Consider the following 20,311-nt stretch of genomic DNA (forward strand, 5'->3'; position numbering starts at 1 on the left):
ATAGGGATGTAGGTAAAGCAGAGACATTTAATACCTTCTTCGCCTCTGTCTTTAACACCAATGATGGGCCCTGGGACCATGGTTGAAAGACCATGACTGGGGGATGATAAACTCCCAGCTTACCCTGAACCTGTTCGAGACTTGCTGCTCCAGCTGGATGCACATAAATCTATGAGGCCTGGTAGGATTTGTCCTAGGGTACTGAAAGAGCTGGCTGATGTTATTGCAGGACCTCTCTCCATTATCTGTCAATGGTCTTGGGAGTCTGGAGAGGTCCCAGTCAACTGGAACTGGGCAAATGTTGCTCCAATTTTCAAGAAGGGCAAGAAGGAAGACCCTGGTAATTACAGGCCTGTCAGTCTCACTTCAGTGACTGATAAAATTATGGACAAGGTTATTCTGAGTGTTACTGAAAAACACTTGAGAGACAATGCAGTCACTGGTCATAGCCAGCATGGGTTCACGAGGGGAACGTCCTGGTTAACCAACATAATTTCCTTTTATGACAAGGTCACCCATCTAGTTGACCAAGGGAAGCCAGTAGATGTGGTGGGTTTGGATTTTAGCAAAGCTTTTGATACTGTCTCTCACAGTATCCTTCTGGATAAAATGTCCAGCACACAGCTAGACAAGTCCATAACACGTTGGGTGAGCAATTGGCCGATGGGTCGGGCTCAAAGGGTTACAGTAAATGGGGTTACATCAGGCTGGCGGCCAGTCACCAGTGGGGTTCCCCAGGGCTCAATTCTAGGGCCAGTGCTCTTTAATGTTCTTGTAAATGATCTGGACACAGGAATCGAATGTACATTAAGTAAGTTTGCCAATGATACTAAACTAGGAGGATCTGTGGACTCCCTCGATGGTTGAGAGGCCTTACAGAAAGATCTGGATAAACTTGAGAGCTGGGCAATCACCAACCATATGAAATTTAACAAGAGCAAGTGCCAGATTCTCCACCTGAGACAGGGTAATCCTGGTGCTGATCTCCTCTCTCTGGTGACCAGTGATAGGACGGGGGAAAAGGAATGAAGCTGCGTCAGGGGAAGTTCAGCTTGGACATTAGGAAAACGTTCTTGACTGAGAGGAAGGTCTGTCACTGGAGCAGACTCCCCAGAGAAGTGCTCATGGCACCAAACCTGTCAGAGTTCAAGGAGCATCTGGACGATGCTTTTAGTCATGTGGTTTAGTTTTAGGTAGCCCTGTGAGGAGCAGGGAGTTGGATTCAATGATCCTTATAGGTCCCTTCCAACTTGAGATATTCTATGATTCTATGATTCTATGAATGGAAGATCCTGAAACGAAAATAAAAATATGACATTTAGATCCTTTAACAATTGCACTTTGGACGTGCTGTGATTTGAAACGGACATAGCAGGAGAAGTCTATTACTTGTAACAGCCCAGACTATTTATTTTCCACAGATGCCATGTAAAATGGATTTCCCAGATGTTCAATGACCTACTTAACCATAGATTTCTTTCACTCTGTTTCACTAAAAATAGCATTTGTCAGAAAACTCTAATACATGCAAATCAAAATGCTGCAGAACTTATATTAGTTTTGCTGATTTTTTTTTTTGTACACAGTCCCTCCAGGCCATGGATGTGGACCTCTTCATTCAAGCAGGGTCTCTTGTCTCCAGGGGCACAAACTTTCAGCACTGTTGATGAACACACTCTCTCTTCTCTCTCCTGCCTTTCAGAAAGTCTGGAACAAAACAAAAACAAAGGTTGGATTTTCCCAGCAGACAGACATTCTCTTTTGAACAGCTTTTCTCATCTCACAGAAACTGTACCCTTTGGACCAGTCAGGGAAGCTCCTGAATCAAATCTGGAAGGGACTTTAATGAAGTATAGGGACCCAGTGACTGGGAGGAGGGAGTCAGACCACTGCAGATATTGACAGAAAGTGGCTGAGTAGCATCATCTGGTGAACACAAACCCATGCTCAGACCCAGATTAGAAAAGAATCTGGTGGAGGATTTCTGGGACGAGACTGGAGTTTCAGCTGATAATCAAGAGATTTCCCACTCTGGAGCCTGAAGGAGAAAAGCTGCACTCTTAGCCTTTGCTTTGTAATATGTTGGAAGAAAATCCACACTGCTTCTCTCCCATGGGACAGGATAGTTCCTATGATTTTACTATATTACTTTTTCCAAAAGCATGCTGCAGCACTCTCTAAACTCCAAGTAGATATGAACAGCTTCTTTCCTGTTCTTTACAGCTCAGTGACCCCAGACTGCAAATTATTTCATATGGTTCCCCCTACCCCTCAGAGTCTACTAACCTCTAAGACTTCCTTGAGCTTCAAACGATTCTTAGTTATCTCTGACTGAAAGCCCTCAGTCCAGGAATCAGCATCAGCATCTCCTTGGATAAATGTTTGCCAACAGTAAATATAGTCTGGAGAAATGGAAGCAAGATGACTAACCTGAGTTTATTCAGATACCAGACAAGCTCAGGGAACAAGACTTTTTAACCTCTTCCTTGTGCCCATGACACAGGGCCCCTTCAGCCAGCCTTATCCCAGCAGCTGCATTTAGTCCCCTAAGACAAGAGAGAAGCGCCCTATCTCCTGCTCTCTCAGGAGTGACAGAAAGATGGTGTCTCTAAACAAGGGAGAATTTTCATATAGGTCTGGTTGCTTAGAGTCCTGTCCTCCTTCTCCTGCAATATTTGAACATCTTTTTTTGGATGCAACACTCAGTCACTGAAAAGTAATGGATGTGCCCCCAAAGAAGCTGGACAGGACACTGGGCACAGAAGCAAGCCCATGCCAGATTCACCCATGCACAAAGTTCACCAGTTCACCCCTTCCCAGGCCCACAAAGCACAGGAAACCTTGCCTTCAATTTCCATGACAGCAATGGTTACTTTCGCCAGGCTCACAAGGTTCCTCAGACCTTGGCAGTTTTCTTCATTTTTTATCTTATAAAGCTGTGCTATATATATATCTATGTTCACATTTGAGTGCTTATTTAAGAAATCCAGTATTTCATAGCAGCATTTTGCACAAGGGCTCCGGGACAAGTACCAGGTGATGGAACAGTTGACATAATTATTGGGTCTTCTCATTTTAAAGATCTTCTGCAGGAAGTAGACTTCAGCATGGTAACGGTTAGGGTCATTTTTGACCCAGTGTATCCAAGGTGTGCTGTTCTTTCCCCACTGCAGTTTGCATAGTAGATATGTGTTCCATGGAGCCTTACAGGGGTCAAAATGATCCTTTAATGCCTTCCTAGATATATACATGCTGAAACAGAAAAGAAACTTCAAGATATCACTGGTTACAACTTCATTTTCAGTAGTTCTCCAGTACACAAAAAAGGGGGAGGGTAGAGGAAATGAGAGAACTGAGAAGGGCAAAACATGAGAGAGCAATGCAAGGAAAATGGAGAGGTAGGCACCACAGCAGGGTAAAGGCACCAAACCCTGAACCACTTAATCCTCCCTTTGTCTGCAACTGCATGCAGAACTTTCCACCGCCTCACCCCTCCCTATGGCTGTCCGCTTCCTCATCAGCATCAGCATTTCTAAAAGCTTTCTATATCTTTTTATGTGTCAGACATTTTTCCAGGGCTCCTATGTAGCCCTTTTCGATGTAGGGAGCTGTTGCGAATTTTGTAAAAGCTAAAAAAATAAAAGAAAGAAGGTAAAACCACTGATAAATTATGAAGCTGAGTATTTCTCCTTATTGGATTCTCTTGCTGTTTGTATTTTCGTAAGGATTAGCACAGTCAGCACAATCCTACATGAGAGGACGAAAAAGAGCTCTATACAAAAAGATGCAGCTCACAAGAATGACATTTTCTGACAGACAGTCCATCTCTTAGATCCAGATCTATTCAGTTCAGAACAGATCTCTAAATATCGTCAATTAAATAACTATACAAAGACTGCCAGTGTTGGTCATGAATGTATCCTTTGTATCAGTAATTATCCATGATACATAAATAGTCTATGAAGTCACCATTAGTACTTTGTAGCCTTTGTATTATTGCTTTATATAGAGATTTATACGAGAATGCACGTCAGATACGTATTTTTCCACATTAGAGTAATTGAGAACAAATCTATTAGACAACTAGACAGACTCTTAACAGAGAAGCAATAAGCCTGTAGATTGTTTTATAGATTAGCACCCACCAATAACAAAAAAACCCACTATCTGAACTAAGGACTAATGAAATCTTGCAGATCAAGCAACTGTCAGACATTCTCTAGCTGCAGGACTCATCACCTATGTAAAAAGGCATCTCATTTATCTGAGTCAGTGAGGAGGTTTTCTCTTCTTACCCTGCCTCCTTCCTCATCCCAGTCTCCTACACATTAAAATACATATGCACATAAACCACTTTATAAACCACAGAGTGTATCGCTATTTTCTCCATGTAAACGATGTGTATATAAACCACAGAAACTAGGCATGCAGATTTCTTTGTAAGACTTTCTATTGAATTTATGTAAACGTAGCAAATGTACATGTCACCAAATGTTTATTTCTGGTACAGGAACAACTATTTTTTATGATACTTAATTCCTTTAGTATGTCGTTAAGAAAAAAACAACAGAGAGAGACAAAAGTGAAGCATAGGCTTAATTTCTTTTTCTCATTTGAGGTGCTAAAAGAGATGTATTTTTTCTATTATGCTATTTGGAAGTTAGTGCCTATTAGCTTAAAATTCTTTAAAACTTGATGATTAGGGAACATGTATATATAAAATATATAATATGTACATAATATACATAATATATGTGTGTGTGCACGCGGGTATATCTATATAGTGACAGTGGTTGACGTTCACCAAAGAAAATACATTGAACTCCCAATACTCAAGCCCAATTAGTTCATCTAATTCTTACAGAAGGTATCTTTAAGGTTTTCGAAAGCAGTATTACGAAAGATTACAGAGACCTGATTTGTTCAAAGGTATCTATAGTTGTTGCCATCCGATTATAACACACAGACAAGTTAAAATTTCCAGGTCCTACTTAAACTGGTCTTAAGCCCCCTCTTGCCTGTGTCTTGACCATAAAATATTGCACTTTGGATAAGCTATTGCAGTGGGTGTGCACATTTCCAGGGACATAAAGCCATTTCTTTAGAACAATCTTGCAATACACTAATCTTCAAGATATAGCCACCTTAAAGATGTATTAAGCCAAGTGAAATTTATTGTGTCATCAACTCAATGCAATATAAACAAAAGTCTGTATTCTTATAAATATCTGCTACAGCTATAACTTGCTATTTTTTAAATAATGGATTAATGTAAAGTTAAACAGCTCTAACAGAAGGACAGACAAGAAATTTTAAAAACATCATACAACATTTCCACGCTACAAAATCTATAAAAAAATCCCAGCACCTATTCCCCTTTCTCCTCAAACCAGATAAGAAAATATTTAAAATAAGATGTGAGTTTACAGACAAATTGCCCAAAGCCATGCAGTCAGTTTATTTTTTTTATTTTATAGCTATCACAAACAGTCCTTGCTGTTCAGCATTGTTATGTATGGTACACACATACACATGGACCCTAACTCAAAAAAATCAAGCACTTAATAGCTTATTCCTTGCTATGAGGCAAAATTAAGAGTTATCAAATAAAAAAAAAGTCCTAAAACTTTTTTAGTTTTCTTCCTAAATTTGGTTCATCAGTCTCATGAAGGTAAACTTGTAACTCTTTCAGAACTTACGAGCTGGAGAGAAATACACCAACCATAAAGTATTTGAAAGAAGAATTGCACCCAAAAATGTTTAGAGGAGTTAGGAGAGAAAATGGCAGAGGGATGACAGCCAACGTAACTGTCTCCTAGGTTTTATCTTCTTTTCCATTAATGTGCAGCTGCTACGTAAATGTGCGTTAAACCTGGAAAACGTATTGATTGGTTACAGATATCTTTTAAAAGGTGTTATGTATACCTTTTCTATTGTGCAGTCATCCATAACTTGAACAGGAATGCAATGGGTTTATTTTAAAGTGTACTTAGTTTATGAAAACAGCACCTAAAATTAATATCTTTCTTATTAAAACTTTGTGTAATAAACTGCACCATTATAGATATTTAATAATTTTCCTTCCTTCCTCTAACACTTTTTATTAGAAACTATTTAAAATTCTGCGCATTGCAAGACAATAATAGTAATAACATCTAAAAATGTATGAGCATAGCTGTGTCAAAAACTTCTTTAATCCGCGTTTTTCCTCCATTGGTAACACTTTACACAGCCAATGCACTTCTTTACTAAACTTCGCATTAGAACTTTTTTTTCCCCTCTATTGGACAGAAAATGTCTGGTCCGACACTTCCTGTTTATTTTGTAGCACAACAGCCGCTTCAAGACCTCAAAACAGTCAAGCAGGGAAGAGGCGCTTTTGGATTTTCTTGCTGCCCAGTGTCGGGGTGAGCCAGCTCCTGCCTTAGCCCTTCCCCAACCCACCCCCATCTTTCACTCTTTTTTATCAGCGCCTTTTGTTCCCCACCGTTTTATGGCTCCCATGACAGTTTTATGCTGGCGGGAACTTCCCCAACAGGCTCAGACTTCGGTGCAGCCCCTCTTAGTTAGACCGAGGACCAGGGCTCCGACTCGGGTACACCGGCACCTGTATCGCCCTCGCCCTTCCCCAAGCAAGGCAGAGACTTTGCACAGACAGAAAGCACACCCCGAGGCGACAAAGTCAGGGGTCCCCTTGGGTTGGAGCAACAACAACACAGAGCTGAAGCTGGGTGAGCTTTTTTGGGTCAGCAATTTTTTTTTTTACCCTCTCAGCTTTTTGTTGTACATGGCTTCTCCTCTCCCCGTGAAGCCTCCGGCACCGCTCTTTTCCTTTGGTGCTGTCCTCCTTTCTGCTTCTGTTCCTGCAGATGGAGGCTCCGCGCGTGGCCGATGAAGGCACACACCCCCAGGCTCCGCTGGCTCCGGGTGATGTAAGAGGAAAGGGAAAAAAATAGTTTGACTGTGGTTGTTACCACATAATGACATGTCTTTACAAGCCTGCCCTTAGCAGCACTCTTTCCTCACCCCTTTGCTGGGGAGTGAGGGCTGATACATGTTTCCGGTTAAAAACGTAATAATTGGGCAATCTCTTTGAAGCCTGCTTGTACGTTTGAAAGGGATGATAACGCTTCATAGGCAGAAAAATGAGATTTATTCTTCTGTGCAGGAAACTCCTCCCAGTGGTGTAGCTGTTCTGTGTGGCACCCAGGCCTTTCCTCCGAAGCACAGGAAGCTGGGCTCTGTGGAAAGCACAACGGTTCAGCCTCACGCATCGCGAGATCTTTCCATGCTGTCAGAGCTTTGTCGAAGGACAAAGTGCTCACAAATACCTCTGATGAGGGTCTTCATTCACAAGGTATCAGTGAAGCTTACTCACCTTCCCTGCCAAACCCAGAAGGTCGAGAGTCCCCCCTATGAAGGAAGAGAGCAGACTGGGTATTGGGAGCCTTGCAGAAGACGTGGCATTCGAGGAGCGGGTCATCTCAAACAGGCCATGTCTGCTCTCTTGGGCCTCAGCCTTAGGGACTGAGAAGCCTGTATGTTACTAAGATAATCGGTAATTTATATACACAGGTCTGCGCTGCGCCGTGCTGCACGTGCGGCATGGCCTTCAGGACGTGCCATGCTGCACAAAGCCCTTGGCCGCAGGATAAACTTAGCGGGTGGATTGCTGCCGGCAGCTCCCACTTGGTACCGGCGACTGCACCACCGGCCTGGCCCTGCCGTTATCTACACGAGCAGCAGGAAGTTCGAACATCCTTTAGGAACAGAGTTGTGCTCCTTTAAGAAAGTATGTAATAGTTCAGATGACCAAAAAAGGGGAGCTTCCTTTCATGGACAGGAGCTGTGCAGTGCGCTGTGGGGAAATCCATTCGGGGTCTGTCCAATGCTGCGCAAACGCGGGGTGCCCAGCATCTGAAAGGATGTTAGATTTACTCACTGTCTATGTTCCTCTTCTTATTCTGTCTTATTAAGGCAGCTGTTTTATTTAGCCATTTGATGTCAGGCCTTTCTTACTGAAATCCAGTAAGTCCCTGCACCATCTCTCTTGCACGAGTGATCCTGGCCAGGCCACTGAGATGCACACATCTTGGTGCTGGTGAGTATATGGATAAGACAGTGCCAGGGGGAAAAATCCATTTATTTTGAGATTTGTAAAAGAAATTCACAGTCCCCTTCCTTAAGGTCTTTTTGAGTTTTGTTATACTAATTTCCTATGGAGACATTTAGGAAAGATAGAGGTCCCGAGTCCCACAGAGTTACTACTGTTCACGTAACTGCTATGTTAGAAGAACACAGTGCAGCTCAGCAACTTTGCCAGACCCCTTCTGAAAACACGGCCAAGACAAAACTAGCAAGAGTCACAATCCTAGGGTGACACCAAAGAGCAGCTGCAATTACCAGTCACTCGGGAGCTCATATTCTGCCTGAAGCTTAACTGCACTGTGGATGCAGAGAGCTTAGCTGGCTCCATGCAGGGTCTGGCTGGGTTCATTAGCTGAGGCACAGCACTGCCTGCTCCGGTCTGGAAACGTTACAAATACTTTCACAGGTCACCAAGCCTAAGCTAACAAGGACCAGATGTGTCTAGAGAGATTGCTGCAGAGACTCTGCAGACGTGTTCCTGAGACTAGGAGCCCAGGGGAGCAGGCGGCTATGACGCCCGAGTGACGCCCCATAGACCCATGAAGGGACCAGCTCTGCCTCAGGGTGAGCTATGGCACACTCTGTGTGCCAGCAGCACTCTGTGGTCCAGGAGGGTAGGCTACCTCAGGCTCAACACTGCTTGGATGCACAGAGCCAGCTTTGGCCTAGTACCGTGACAGAGCTATTTGGCCCTTCAGGAACTGGCCTTGGTTTTTTTTTCCATTACGTGGGATATCCCCAAACTCCATGAGTTGACATGTATGAGGATTTTGGTTTCCATTTCTCTTTTTATGGAGTACCTGAAGAAAATTGCTGAGCCGTCTCTTCTGAGGGACAAGGAGCTTCAGTGATTTCAGGGCTGATGCTGGAGCTAGTGCCAGGTGTTGGCACCAGCTTGTCAAACTCTCTTGGCTTGAGTGCTGGCTGCCTCAGAAATCGCCTCTCTCCATGAGGGACCAAGTGAGCACTGTGGGCTATTGGCTAACCAATGTATGCCACCCTAACCTGATGGGCAAATTTTGTGCGTGGCTTGGAAGAGGATGTAAAGACATGCATGACCCGTGTGTTCATTTTGACATGGTTGTTTGTGCATGCATTGTAAGTATCTGTGGCAACAGTGCAACTTTCTGAAAGCTGAAAAAGATCACAGATACTACCAGAAAAGGTCTGCTAGGAATGCACACATGTGAAATATTAAATATGCTACTGCTGTCATAAAAAAAACACAAATGGAAGTTTGTGGTGGAAATTCATAAAGCTCAAGGTTGTGATAAACTCACCTACCTCTAACTGAAAAACTTACATTACTAAGGAATAGGCCTCTTTGGAGATTTCAAATTGAGACGTAGAACACTTTTAAGATACGATGGTGACACTCAGCTTGCAATGGACCAAGTGGAGATTTGACAGGAAAGTTTCCTGCAGGATAATGTGCAGTATGCATTTGTTTACCTGATCCATTCCAGTGACCCAGCTCTGACAGCAGTAAACACCACCTGAGATGAAGTCAAGAGATGGGATGGTACTTTCCTAAACTGCAGCAGCTCTGTTCACTAGAATGCGCCTGTGAACAACTTCCTCCAAAGACGTAAGCCGCATGTGACGGGCTGACCCTAAGCAATGCCTGTATCTCTTCTCCAGAAGCCATTTCCCATTCTACGTATTACTTCACCTCTAACTCTACAAACAATATTGCTTATATCTGTGACCCCTGAAAGCCCATAGTGAATGGACACACACTCATTGCAACAGCTATAATTTCTTTAACTTGTGATTCTCAGTCACATACTCTCCATCATGCAACCAACATTAGTGAATGGCACAGGGGTACAAAACTAACACAGCTTGAGATATAAGAACAGAGCATTTCCTGGGTCAGGTTCTCTTTCAGTCTGCCAGAGATTGCTTTTCCTGCTCCAGGCTTCATCATCTCCTGTGTATTGCAACAGCAACATGGCATGCTGATCTGGATTTCCCACAGCTTGGGAAAAGAGATGCTTTTGCTGTGCTGTGACAGCTTCACATCGTGTTGTCAAGCCACAGGTTAACCTTCTCTGAGTGAGCTGGCAACAGAAAGCTGGATGTTGAGGGCTTCCAGTTTCCAAACACCCAGGGCTTGAACTGCCTCCTCCTGCTGCTGCAGTGTCCTAGGACTGGATGAAAATGACATGCTGCACTGCTGAGATAACACGTTAGCCCTCCCATCACAGAGTGGGAAGTCTTTACTTAAGGCCATATCCTGGGATGGTGGTTGCCCTAAGAAACAGCCAGTTCCTTCCTGGGAAGCTGCCCAAACATCTGCTCTGTGCGACAGGAGTGCATCCTTGCAATGCACAGCACGAGCCACACTCAGCACCACCTGGAGCACCAGCTTCACACATGCAGGGCATATACTGCCACAAAATCACAGCTGGGGGGAGTCGGCAGAGCCCTGTCAGAATGTGGCTGTGGGCCCACACCTGAGCTAGAACAAATCTGCAGCATCTACCAATGACCAACAGGACTGCCTGGGTCTGCCATTAATGGTCAGGGGTCTGCTGGGTAATTAATAAGTATTATTAATTACAGGGGTCTGATGGGGTTATAGAGGAAGCAGGTTAGGTAACTAGATTGGTAGACACCCAACGAAGAAAAGAAGAAAACTGATGACTTTGATTGATGTGTCCACAGTCATTTTGCCTTTTGAGCACTCTGGCCATATTTGTTATTTCAGTGAAAGATTGGATACCATGATGAAAAACATGATGAGAGATCATCAGCAGGTAGGTAACTCAACCAGGAATGCAAAACATCTTGTTCTGACAGCTCAGTCATGGGACAGATGAGTCATAATGTTTTAGTTCCATTTATCTCATTCAGTATGCTGCTCTTTATTAGTCAATGAAATAGAAACGATAACATAACTGCATTTTTGTGATTCATTTTCCTCTTTTAAAAGCTGGCAGAGTATCAGGGAATGTTTCCTATGCACATATTGGACGTTCGTCCCACAACAGCTGGGCCTTTCTGTCCCCCACATCTATTTGGGATCTTGTTAAGAAGCCTTTATCACCTCCCAGAGTTGAATAGGATAGGAGAATCTGTACCAGCCAGAAGCTTTATAGGAAACAACTGTAACCAAAACCAGTGTATCACAAAACTACAGCACTCCCTAGCACATCTCTCTGTAGCCTCTTGGATGCTGTTGACCTTTCCTGTCAGGTTCTGAAGTTTTTCCTTACATCTCAGCCCCTCTAGCCTCAGACCTGCGTCACAGCCGCTCATCTGACATTATATATTTGTCCAGGCCCCCAGGACAAAGAACAGGAGGGACAATTCAGAGCTCAAAATAAATACCCCAGGAAAGTTACCAGTTCCTGTTATTAAGCTTGTTTCCTTGTTCTATAAGGCACATGCTGCCCTAATGATTTTCAAAGAGTTTGAATTGGATGACAACGGGAGCAGACAGTGAAATAGCTTCTGTTTCAAAAGCTGATGTTTCAAGAAAAAAAAAGGGAATGGGAAAAGTCTGCCTGAGCAGTGCAATAACATAAAGGATTTCCCTCACTCTTTAAAGGAGATCTCTCTTTTCTGCATCATCCATGTGCCATCTAGACACTTCTGTCCTCACTGCCAAGAGACTGCCCTGAACGGTGACACTGCCCTTCGGTTGCTCCACCTCAATTAGCTGGTCAAGGAAACTCTTCCCATTAAGAAGGAACATGACTCAGACAGAGGCAAAGAAAGCCAGGGTGGGATACAACACATCTCTGTGCAGCTCTATTTGTCCATTTGCAAGGCCCTTCCATTACCAGAGGAACTTCTTGGAGACATTTGTGGTAACAGAAGCCAGTCCGCCCCTCAGCACTGCACAGCTTCCTCCATGCCACCCCAGAGGCAGCAGGCAGCTGCCTACACATCTGTGGCACAGCAGTATGAGGGATGGGCGAGCAGAGCTGAGGAGACTCGGGCAGGATTGGCCCCTGCTACTGCCTGTGGGATAGCCTGCACTAGGCACAGCCGGTGGGGAATCTGCCTTGACATGCTGGGGCCATCGCTGCTCCCGTCCCCAGCCTGAAAATGCCCCATCTCATTCCAGCCCATGGACAGCCCTTTGCTGCACCAGCACTTGGGAAAACCCTGCCTGCCCCGTGCTTCAACTCCAGTGTCTGCAGGCCTCTTTTCGGACACAAATACACGAGCATCGCACAGGCAATGTAGCTAGGCAGTGGAATTTGTCTCTGATCTCGGTCCCCAAGTCAGCCCTGTGTCCATCTCCTCTCTTGAATCTGTGTGTCTCCAGAAGGAAAATTCAAGCTTCAGCAGTGGGTAGTAGATGAGTGAAAGGAGAGATGGGGATAAGGAGGTTCTCTAAGGGCATGGTGGCTGTGCAGGGGGTGGTAGGGCCAAGGGTTTTGGCAAAAGCCCAGGGCAAGGGAAAAAAATCCCAATTCAGGTGAAATCTACTGTGAGACAGGGAATGAGAAAAACTTCATTTTCTTCTCTCTGGCACAAGGTTGTCCTGCGTCTTTAGCCTCCGAAAGATACAATATGAGCCAGGACAGCTTTATCTTGACTTCAAGCAACAGACTGTGTCTATACTGGGATTTTGTAGTGATGCCTAAAGGAGAAGGAACAGGGTGAGTTGTGAAATGGGCTCAAGTCCAAATCCCAAAACAACAGTCAAAGTTGCTTTATTGGGCTTGCATCATATTTTGGCAGATGGTTTGAAGCAGGATAGCTCCACTTACTACAGCACAAGTTGTTCATAGGGCTGCAGCAGGACTATCCCTGGCTGTCTGTTATTGCTGTTCTGCTGCCAGTTACCACCCTTGCAGTTCTGTTATTGGGAAGGACAACATGAACGGTCTCTCTGTAGATTTTTTTTAATGTTTAATTCTAATCCAGTTCTGCAAGAGGCAGTGAAAGAGCTTGGAGAGCAGCTCTGCAAAGGAACAGATGGATTTTGGCCAAAAATAAGCAGGCACACAAGCAAACCAAAATGGAAAGGTGCAACGTGATATGAAACAAGGCATCACAAACTTGGGAAATTCCATTTTCCCAGAAATACCTTTCCTGACTGACTTCAGCCAAGCTTGACAGCTGGCCAGAAATCAGCAATTCTGTTTCCTGAAAAGCATCACCCTGATGAGATGTTTTTATTATGACTCACAACACAAACAGGGTCCCTCCTTCCTTTCCCTCCCAGTCTCACTGGCTTCTCACCCACACACTGTGTTGTCCTCTGAAACAGCTGATAGCCTGTGGCATGCAGCTGGGATGCCACAGAGCCAGGTTTAAAAAGGGGTGTGAACCTGAGTCTCACCTAGGAGTGGCTACCCAATTAATCTCTTTTCAGTCTAGAGAACCCTTCCCAAAGAAAAAAAAAAAAAATGAAAACGAAAACTTTTCACAGAAACCTTTTGGTTCTGTCCAAGCAACCTTTCCCTATGGAAGCCAAAGAATCCTGGCCAGCTCAGCCCTCATTCCTGCATGCACTGCTGTGTCTCCAAGATAAAAACCAACTCAAAGGGCTGCAGAAACAGATTGTCCTTAACTGAGGAGAACAAAAGCTAGGACTAAGCACACACAGGGGATTTACATCCTGAGAGCTTCATCTTCAGAAGGCAGAGGCTTTTCTTAAGCACTGTATTGGACTCTGCTGCTGTAGCCAGTACAGCTCCTACCTTTTCTTCTCCTGCTGTCCCCCATCCCTACTGTCTGTCGCTGCTACTGGGGCAGGAGGGCACAGTTCCCTGAGGTGAGTCTCTGAGTTTTAAATAAGGGGTGAGCGCTGCCAAGGCCAAAGGGACTGCTGAGCTGGTTAGTGTCCATGGCACACTGAAAATAGTATGGATATTCAGCATGATAGTGTAGGAAAGTCCTCCTGTCCTCAACAGTGAATGGCCATGAACTAAACCTCACTGTGCCACAGCCACAGCACCTCTGCTTTGTTGGTGCTAACGGATACTCTTGTCTCCTGCAGTCTGGGATCCTGTCCTCCTTACCATCAGGCAAGGGCTGTGACAGGTGTATTGAGCTTTCTTCTAAGACACAACATGTTTTGACACAAATAAAGAGCATCTGCAAACATTGAAACACCTGGAAGTTGAAGATTAAAAAACTATTGTTACTTTAGCTCCTGTGAGCATGCAAAGAAGCCTGATGCAATCTGACTGTGATTTGGGAGGCAGAGTTGGAAAGCAGATGAAGCTGCCAGGTTGATACCATCCCCTGGTTTGCTTGGAGAGATTGCCACCATGCCAGAGAGACTGTCACAGCAGCATGGTTGGTGGAAAGTTCTCACCACTGATGCCCTTGACAGTGCCCTCAGTGGTGCCAATACCGTGCATGCTGAGAGTACCTAACTATCCCCACAATATAAACGGACAATAATGAAGGAGAATCATAAAACAGAACAAAAGAATTCTCCCTCTCTGTAAGGAAAAAAACAACCAAACAAACATTAATCAAAAGAAAATAGAGCAGAAGGGGGCAAAGCAGAAGTCAGGTCTACACTGGTATGGTGCCTGCATCGTTGTAGCTGATGGCAGCTACCATTGCAGTCATATTGGTGCAAGCAATGGGTGCATCAAAATCAACTCTATCAGCAGCTATGTTCGTCTTCAAATGAAGTTTGCTTTGCTTACTGGCCAGAGACTGCTGCACATCACACAGAAGCAAGGAAACAGAGCAAGGAGATACAGAGTCATGAAGGAAAAAAATACAGGGAGATGAGAATTTAAAATGGCAGGCTATCTGGAGAACAAAATGAACAGGAAAAAATGTATGAGAGAAATAAAAGCAAATAAGAAAGAGAACAAGAATAAGTAGAAAAATCTGAGATGGGACAGGCACAGGAGGCTCTCCTGGAATGCCACGCTTCCATCCTTTCTGTGCGAGGGGAAGAAAATGCTGGATACCCCGTGCTACAAGGCTCACTCATCCCATGCGCAGAGAAGACAGATCACAAGAGCATGACGGATGGTGGAGGAGAAGGAAATCCTTCTCCTAGCTCAGCTGAAGCCTTTATTCTTTATCAGCCTGGCTTCTGGCATACGTCTCAGCCCTGCCAGGAACTCTGTTAGCAACAACATCATCCTAAAGCAGGGGAAGTTTGGCCTCATTTCATATAGCCTGCTTGATTCCCAGACTAATGAGCCCTCCAGGAGCTCAGGCCACGCTCCCTCATGGTTTACAGCCTACAGATTAAGATCTTCAAAAGACATTTTAGCTGAAGGGCTTATTTGCACAGGAAGTTTCCCCCAGTTGTGGCCTTTATTGTACAGGTATCTGTCTAGTGGAAACTCTAGTGCATGAGTCACTTACCTGCAGCACGGGTAGCAAAAACAGCACCCACAGAGAATTTGAATGGCCTGCAGCAAAGCGAGGAGCTGGTAACTCTGTCATGCTGAAAGAAACACAAGTAAAGAGTAATGAGTCTCAGCTGCCACTGAGAACAGAACAGCTGAGTCAACACCTCTGCAAGATTTCTAGTGGCACGTTCAGCCTTTCCTTTGCAAAAAGACAGTTACAGTCTGGCATGTCACCCTAGAAAGGATGCTAGTCCCTCCCTGTGCAAACAAGCAAAGATGTGCATTTTGCACCAACTAAGCTAGGCCCAGCTTCCAGCGCCAGTTAAGTTGATGCCAATGCAAATATCAGTTTATAGAGGTTGTGTCTGGCACTTGCTGCCAGCAACAGAAACCATGTCCAAAACACACGTGCAGGTGAGTGCTGTGAGCCTGGAGAAGAGAAATCAAGCTGGGGAAGAGCAGAAAGGCACAAGAACCATTGTGCAGGGGGGGAAGCTATGTTTTCAAGCTTTTTATTTTGGATGCAAAATAAGTAAGTAGAATTTCCTGGATTTATGTGCTGTCACGGCTGATATCATGGCATATCTTGCTCAGGTTCACAACACTCTCCAGATGTCTTGTGAAGGTACCTGAAATTGTCCTCTCAGGAATGGTCTTCAGGAGCCAATCCTGTTATGAAAGAATACACAAAACAAGAGGAGAATAAAGGAAGAAAGCTCACGCCACTAAATTCCCCAAGATTTTCCTCACATGATAGCAGTGGAGAATGCCATGAGAGAAAATGCACAGCATTCCCCATTCCCAGGAGAGGGATTTCTTCATCTGGATGATGTTTCCCCATTTGTCCTGTCCCTCAGCAGCAACTCAGCTCTTGTTTTGAGGCCTGGAAAGAGTTGTGTGTGGGAAGAGAGGCCCAAGTTTGTAAAAGACCTCTGCAGTTCAAGCCTGTCTCACCCTATGTATGGAGCAGCCGTTACGGAGGTCTGTGTTCATGGAGCAGCCGTTACGGAGGTCTGTGTTCATGGTGCCTTGCTGTGGTGTTCATTGCAAGACGGTGGCCAAGAAGAATTTCTCAGTCGCTGAAGCAGGGAGTAGTTTTCCTTCAGGAAGCTGCCAGCTTGGGATCTCCTGGAGACTGTCATTGAAAGGTGGGAAGGAGGGAGGCAGGACAAACACTCCCAGCATAACTCAGCCCTGTGTCCAAAAGGTGCTGGGGCACCCAGGGCAAGCCCACTGTCACTCTGAGCTCTCTGTATCCACTCTCACTTGGCACCACCTTGCCCTGCAGTAGTTAGAGGGGTAACCTACTGTCATGGTTTAACCCCAGCTGGCAACTGAGCACCACACAGCTGCTCGCTCACTCCCTCCTGGTGGGATGGGGGAGAGAATCGGAAGAGTAAAAGTGAGAAAACTCATGGGTTGAGATAGAGACAGTTTAATAGGTAAAGCAAAACCCACGCACGCAAACAAAGCAAAACAAGGAATTCATTCACTACTTCCCATGGGCAGGCAGGTGTTCAGCCATCCCCAGGAAAGCAGGGCTCCATCACGCGTAACGGTTACTTGGGAAGACAAACGCCATCATGCCGAGTGTCCCCCCCTTTCCTTCTTCCCCCAGTTTATATACTGGGCATGACGCCATACGGTATGGAACAGCCCTTTGGCCAGTCTGGGTCAGCTGTCCTGGCCGTGCCCCCTCCCAGCTTCTTGTGCACCTGGCAGAGCATGGGAAGCTGAAAAGTCCTTGACCAGTGTAAGCACTACTTAGCAACAACTAAAACATCAGTGTGTTATCACATTATTCTCATCCTAAATCCAAAACACAGCACTATCCCAGCTACTAGGAAGAAAAATAACTCTATCCCAGCTGAAACCAGGACACCTACCCCCTCTCAGCTCACTGCCCCTGCCTTGTCCAGTCCTTCTCCCCCGGCGGGAGACCGCCAGCTCCCAGTCCCCTCACCGGCTTTGCTTCCAGCCCCTGCCCACCTCACTTGCCATATACTCAGCGACGACGAAGGTGCTGGCGGCTCTAAAAACGCCCTCGCCACCTCCGAGGCCCGGCGACGGGCGGGGCGGGAGAAGGGGGCCGGGGCCGGGGCCGGGGCCGGGGCCGGGGCCGGGGCCGGGCCGGGGCCTGCCCCGCCGCTCAGCGGCCGCCGCGGCTGTCTGCTGCCCCTCGGTGGCCGCCTGAGAGCGGAGCAGGGGAGGGCCGGGACCCCGAGCCCCCGAGTTCATCCTCCCCGCGGTCTGTCCCAGAAACCCGCTGCCCCGGGCGGCCGGAGGGTGCGCCCGCTTCCCAGAGCGACCTGTCTGCAGAAGGCTGGCCCCGGGGACCTTCTCCCCCCTGCCCCGTCCCTGCGCCCCAGGCTCCCCCTCACGGCTGGGCCACCGCCACCGGGCCCGGGCAGGCTCCGGTCTGCGGACGGGGCTCCACCGCCTTCTGTTCGGGCGTGAGATGGAGCTGACTGCGTAACGCAGAAGCCTCTGAGGAGTTGCGTCCTCGGGCGAGCGCAGTTATCCGGACTGGTGTGAGGCGACCGACGCTCTGCCTGAACCGGCGTTCGCTCCCCGGGGGTCTGACGGGATGCGAGTGCCGCCGTGTCCCGCCCGGGTAAAGCCCCGATGCGGCCTCCCTGGGCACCGGCACAAGGCGGGAGCGCAGGAGGGGTGGGCCGCCGCTCCCTGCTCTCCCTGCTCTCTTTGGGGACAGGGAGCAGCCAGCTGCCACCCTGCCCTCCCGGCGGGGCATCCGTCCCAGCAGCCCAGCGGAGGTCTGTGGGAGAAGCTGCCTTGTATGTGAGGAACCCAGACAGCCTCCTGCCCCACTCTGGGCCCTGCCGACGGCTGCGGCACAGAAAGCAGCAGTGTCACAGCCTGCACGCTCTTTCTCTAAATGCAAACAGCAGCCTGGGCAGGGGGCATTGCCAGCGTGTGGTCCTCAGGCCAGACGTTCACCTTTCCTCAGCATGAGAAGGCAAGGTGTCAGAGACACACGGATCACCTGATGCTTGCTCCAGGCCCGGCAGGCCTGCCAGGCCACCGCAAAGCCTTGTGCCTCAGTTTTCTGCCATGTGGGGAAAACAAAAAAAAAATAGCAATAGCAGTTACCCACTGCTATGTGCACTGCTGAGGGTGGGGAGGTGGACAGAGACCTGTTGTGGGAAATGATCAATTAGGACTGTATTTTCCTTTTGTCAGCTATACTGAGGAGATAATGTTGTGCTATTTTCAATCCTTCCCCTAACCTGATAATTTAGGTCACACCAAGCCAGGCCATGGGTAGATCATTTTGCCACAGAACTACCCAATGTAATTGCATTGCATTTGTTTGCATTTTGGACAGCACTCCTTCAGGTCACTGCCAGAGTACCTAACCAGCATCTCAGCCGGGTTTTACAGCTTCTTAGCTTCCAACTGCCCGAACTCCACCATTATCCATAACCAAGCCACAGAGTTAAGTGCTGGCTTGGAGGTGTACCCTAGAACAGCAGTCCCTGTGGTAAGGTAAGGTCTTTCCCTGATATGAAAAGCTGCCTGGAGCTGAGTCTGTTGATGAACGGGGGTTTGTGATGGACCCAGCACAGTGGGATGGTGAAGATCTCTCAGTTAGCCTGGACATTTACTGCATTCTAAGTACAACACTTCCTAAAATACTGGATCAGACCAGCTGGCCAGTTATCCTTCTTCTGGCAACTCATACAAAGAGAAACCCTCCTCTCCTCTCCTAACTAACGATCAGTTAGCAAACAGTGTTGGCAGCCTCCAAAGTCAATTGACCACAGCACAAGGACAGGGCTTGGGAGTGTTTCCCCTACCCCTGTTGACCTGCTTTTCTTTGTATCCGACCCATGTTTTCTAACTGAGGCTGCCCTCTACTTACCAAACTGCCCAATTCATGGTCTCCTCGATGTACCCAGCGGCTTCAGACCAGCATACAGAGACTCCTTTAAGGCTCTAAAGTCAACAGCTGGGATCTGCTGGTGTCAGCAGTTCCACTTTACTGGTACAGGGGAGCTCTCTAACCCTGTGAAAATCTAGTCTAAGCAGGAGGCAGAGTCGTCTCTGGAGTCATAGTAACGCTGTGCTACAACATACCCCGATCTCTCCGCTTTGCTTTCCAAGTAGAAGGTGCACTTCTCCAACACATACCTCGAATACAAACAGCTGTGAGCATGTTATGAACAAGCCCTAAACCAAGCCAGCTAGCCCAAAGTTAAATCCTCCACAACATGTGCAGTTCTCTCCCTGCGGAGAGGATGAGAAAGAGACAAAGAACCGCATGTGGCAGATCTGAGTCAGGGCACTGAGTACTCCACCGGAAAATGCTCAGACACCATAACGATGAAGGCAATCTAGGAACCTAGACGGAATAGACTCGTTTTCTGTTCTCTTTTTCTCTTTCCTCCCCTCTACTTACTGTGGCCCATCTTTTTCTCACTGTGTTTAACTTTATTTCTTTGTCCAGGAATGCATGTATTGTTGCATTTAAATAAAGGGTCAGATTGTGCACTCAGGTACACTGTTACAAGCACAGAAAAATTTCAACCCTCAGTGCCACCCAAGCCGATGTGAAACTGTCTTTGACTGTCATGGGACCAGAATCCATCCCTGCTGAGGAATTCTCCCGGTTACACAGAGAGGAACAGAAATCAGCACCTGGCCCACTGGGCTAATCCCCTCTCTTTTGGCCTTAACTTCAGGAGGTTGAAACCAGACGTTCATGTGTTTCACCATAGGGGAGGTTTTAAAGCTAGGAAGAGGATGTTACATAGAACAGCCTGATCGTGAGCATTTTCATTTCCTCGTGTTTCCTGGTGCTACAGCAGATTGCTGTCAAGCAGGCTGCCAGCAGCCCTTGGCATTTC

The 20,311-nt window shown here is 46.6% G+C and overlaps 1 protein-coding gene across 2 annotated transcripts; it reads right to left on the minus strand.

The window, feature by feature from the left end:
• Window positions 1-1,385: 1,385 nt before the first annotated feature.
• LOC104014586 (C->U-editing enzyme APOBEC-1) lies at window positions 1,386-17,506 on the minus strand. Of its 2 annotated transcripts, XM_087767246.1 has the most exons (7): window positions 17,442-17,506; window positions 16,398-16,810; window positions 15,457-15,538; window positions 6,767-6,917; window positions 2,846-3,252; window positions 2,287-2,402; window positions 1,386-1,707 (listed from the first exon to the last, which is right to left on the minus strand). In XM_087767246.1, exons 2-7 carry the CDS (start codon window positions 16,464-16,466, stop codon window positions 1,699-1,701), a joined length of 834 nt encoding a protein of 277 aa, XP_087623372.1. In that variant the 5' UTR covers window positions 16,467-16,810; window positions 17,442-17,506; the 3' UTR covers window positions 1,386-1,698. The 2 variants fall into 2 exon arrangements, with proteins under 2 accessions (XP_087623372.1, XP_087623373.1); XM_087767247.1 differs by lacking the exons at window positions 15,457-15,538; window positions 16,398-16,810; window positions 17,442-17,506 and adding an exon at window positions 7,379-7,622 and having other exon boundaries at window positions 6,767-7,241.
• Window positions 17,507-20,311: the final 2,805 nt, after the last annotated feature.

The sequence above is a fragment of the Nipponia nippon genome, unplaced genomic scaffold (assembly GCF_047370975.1).
Source record: "Nipponia nippon isolate SJK-2023a ecotype South Korea unplaced genomic scaffold, ASM4737097v1 scaffold_3, whole genome shotgun sequence".
Taxonomy (NCBI): Eukaryota; Metazoa; Chordata; class Aves; order Pelecaniformes; family Threskiornithidae; genus Nipponia; species Nipponia nippon.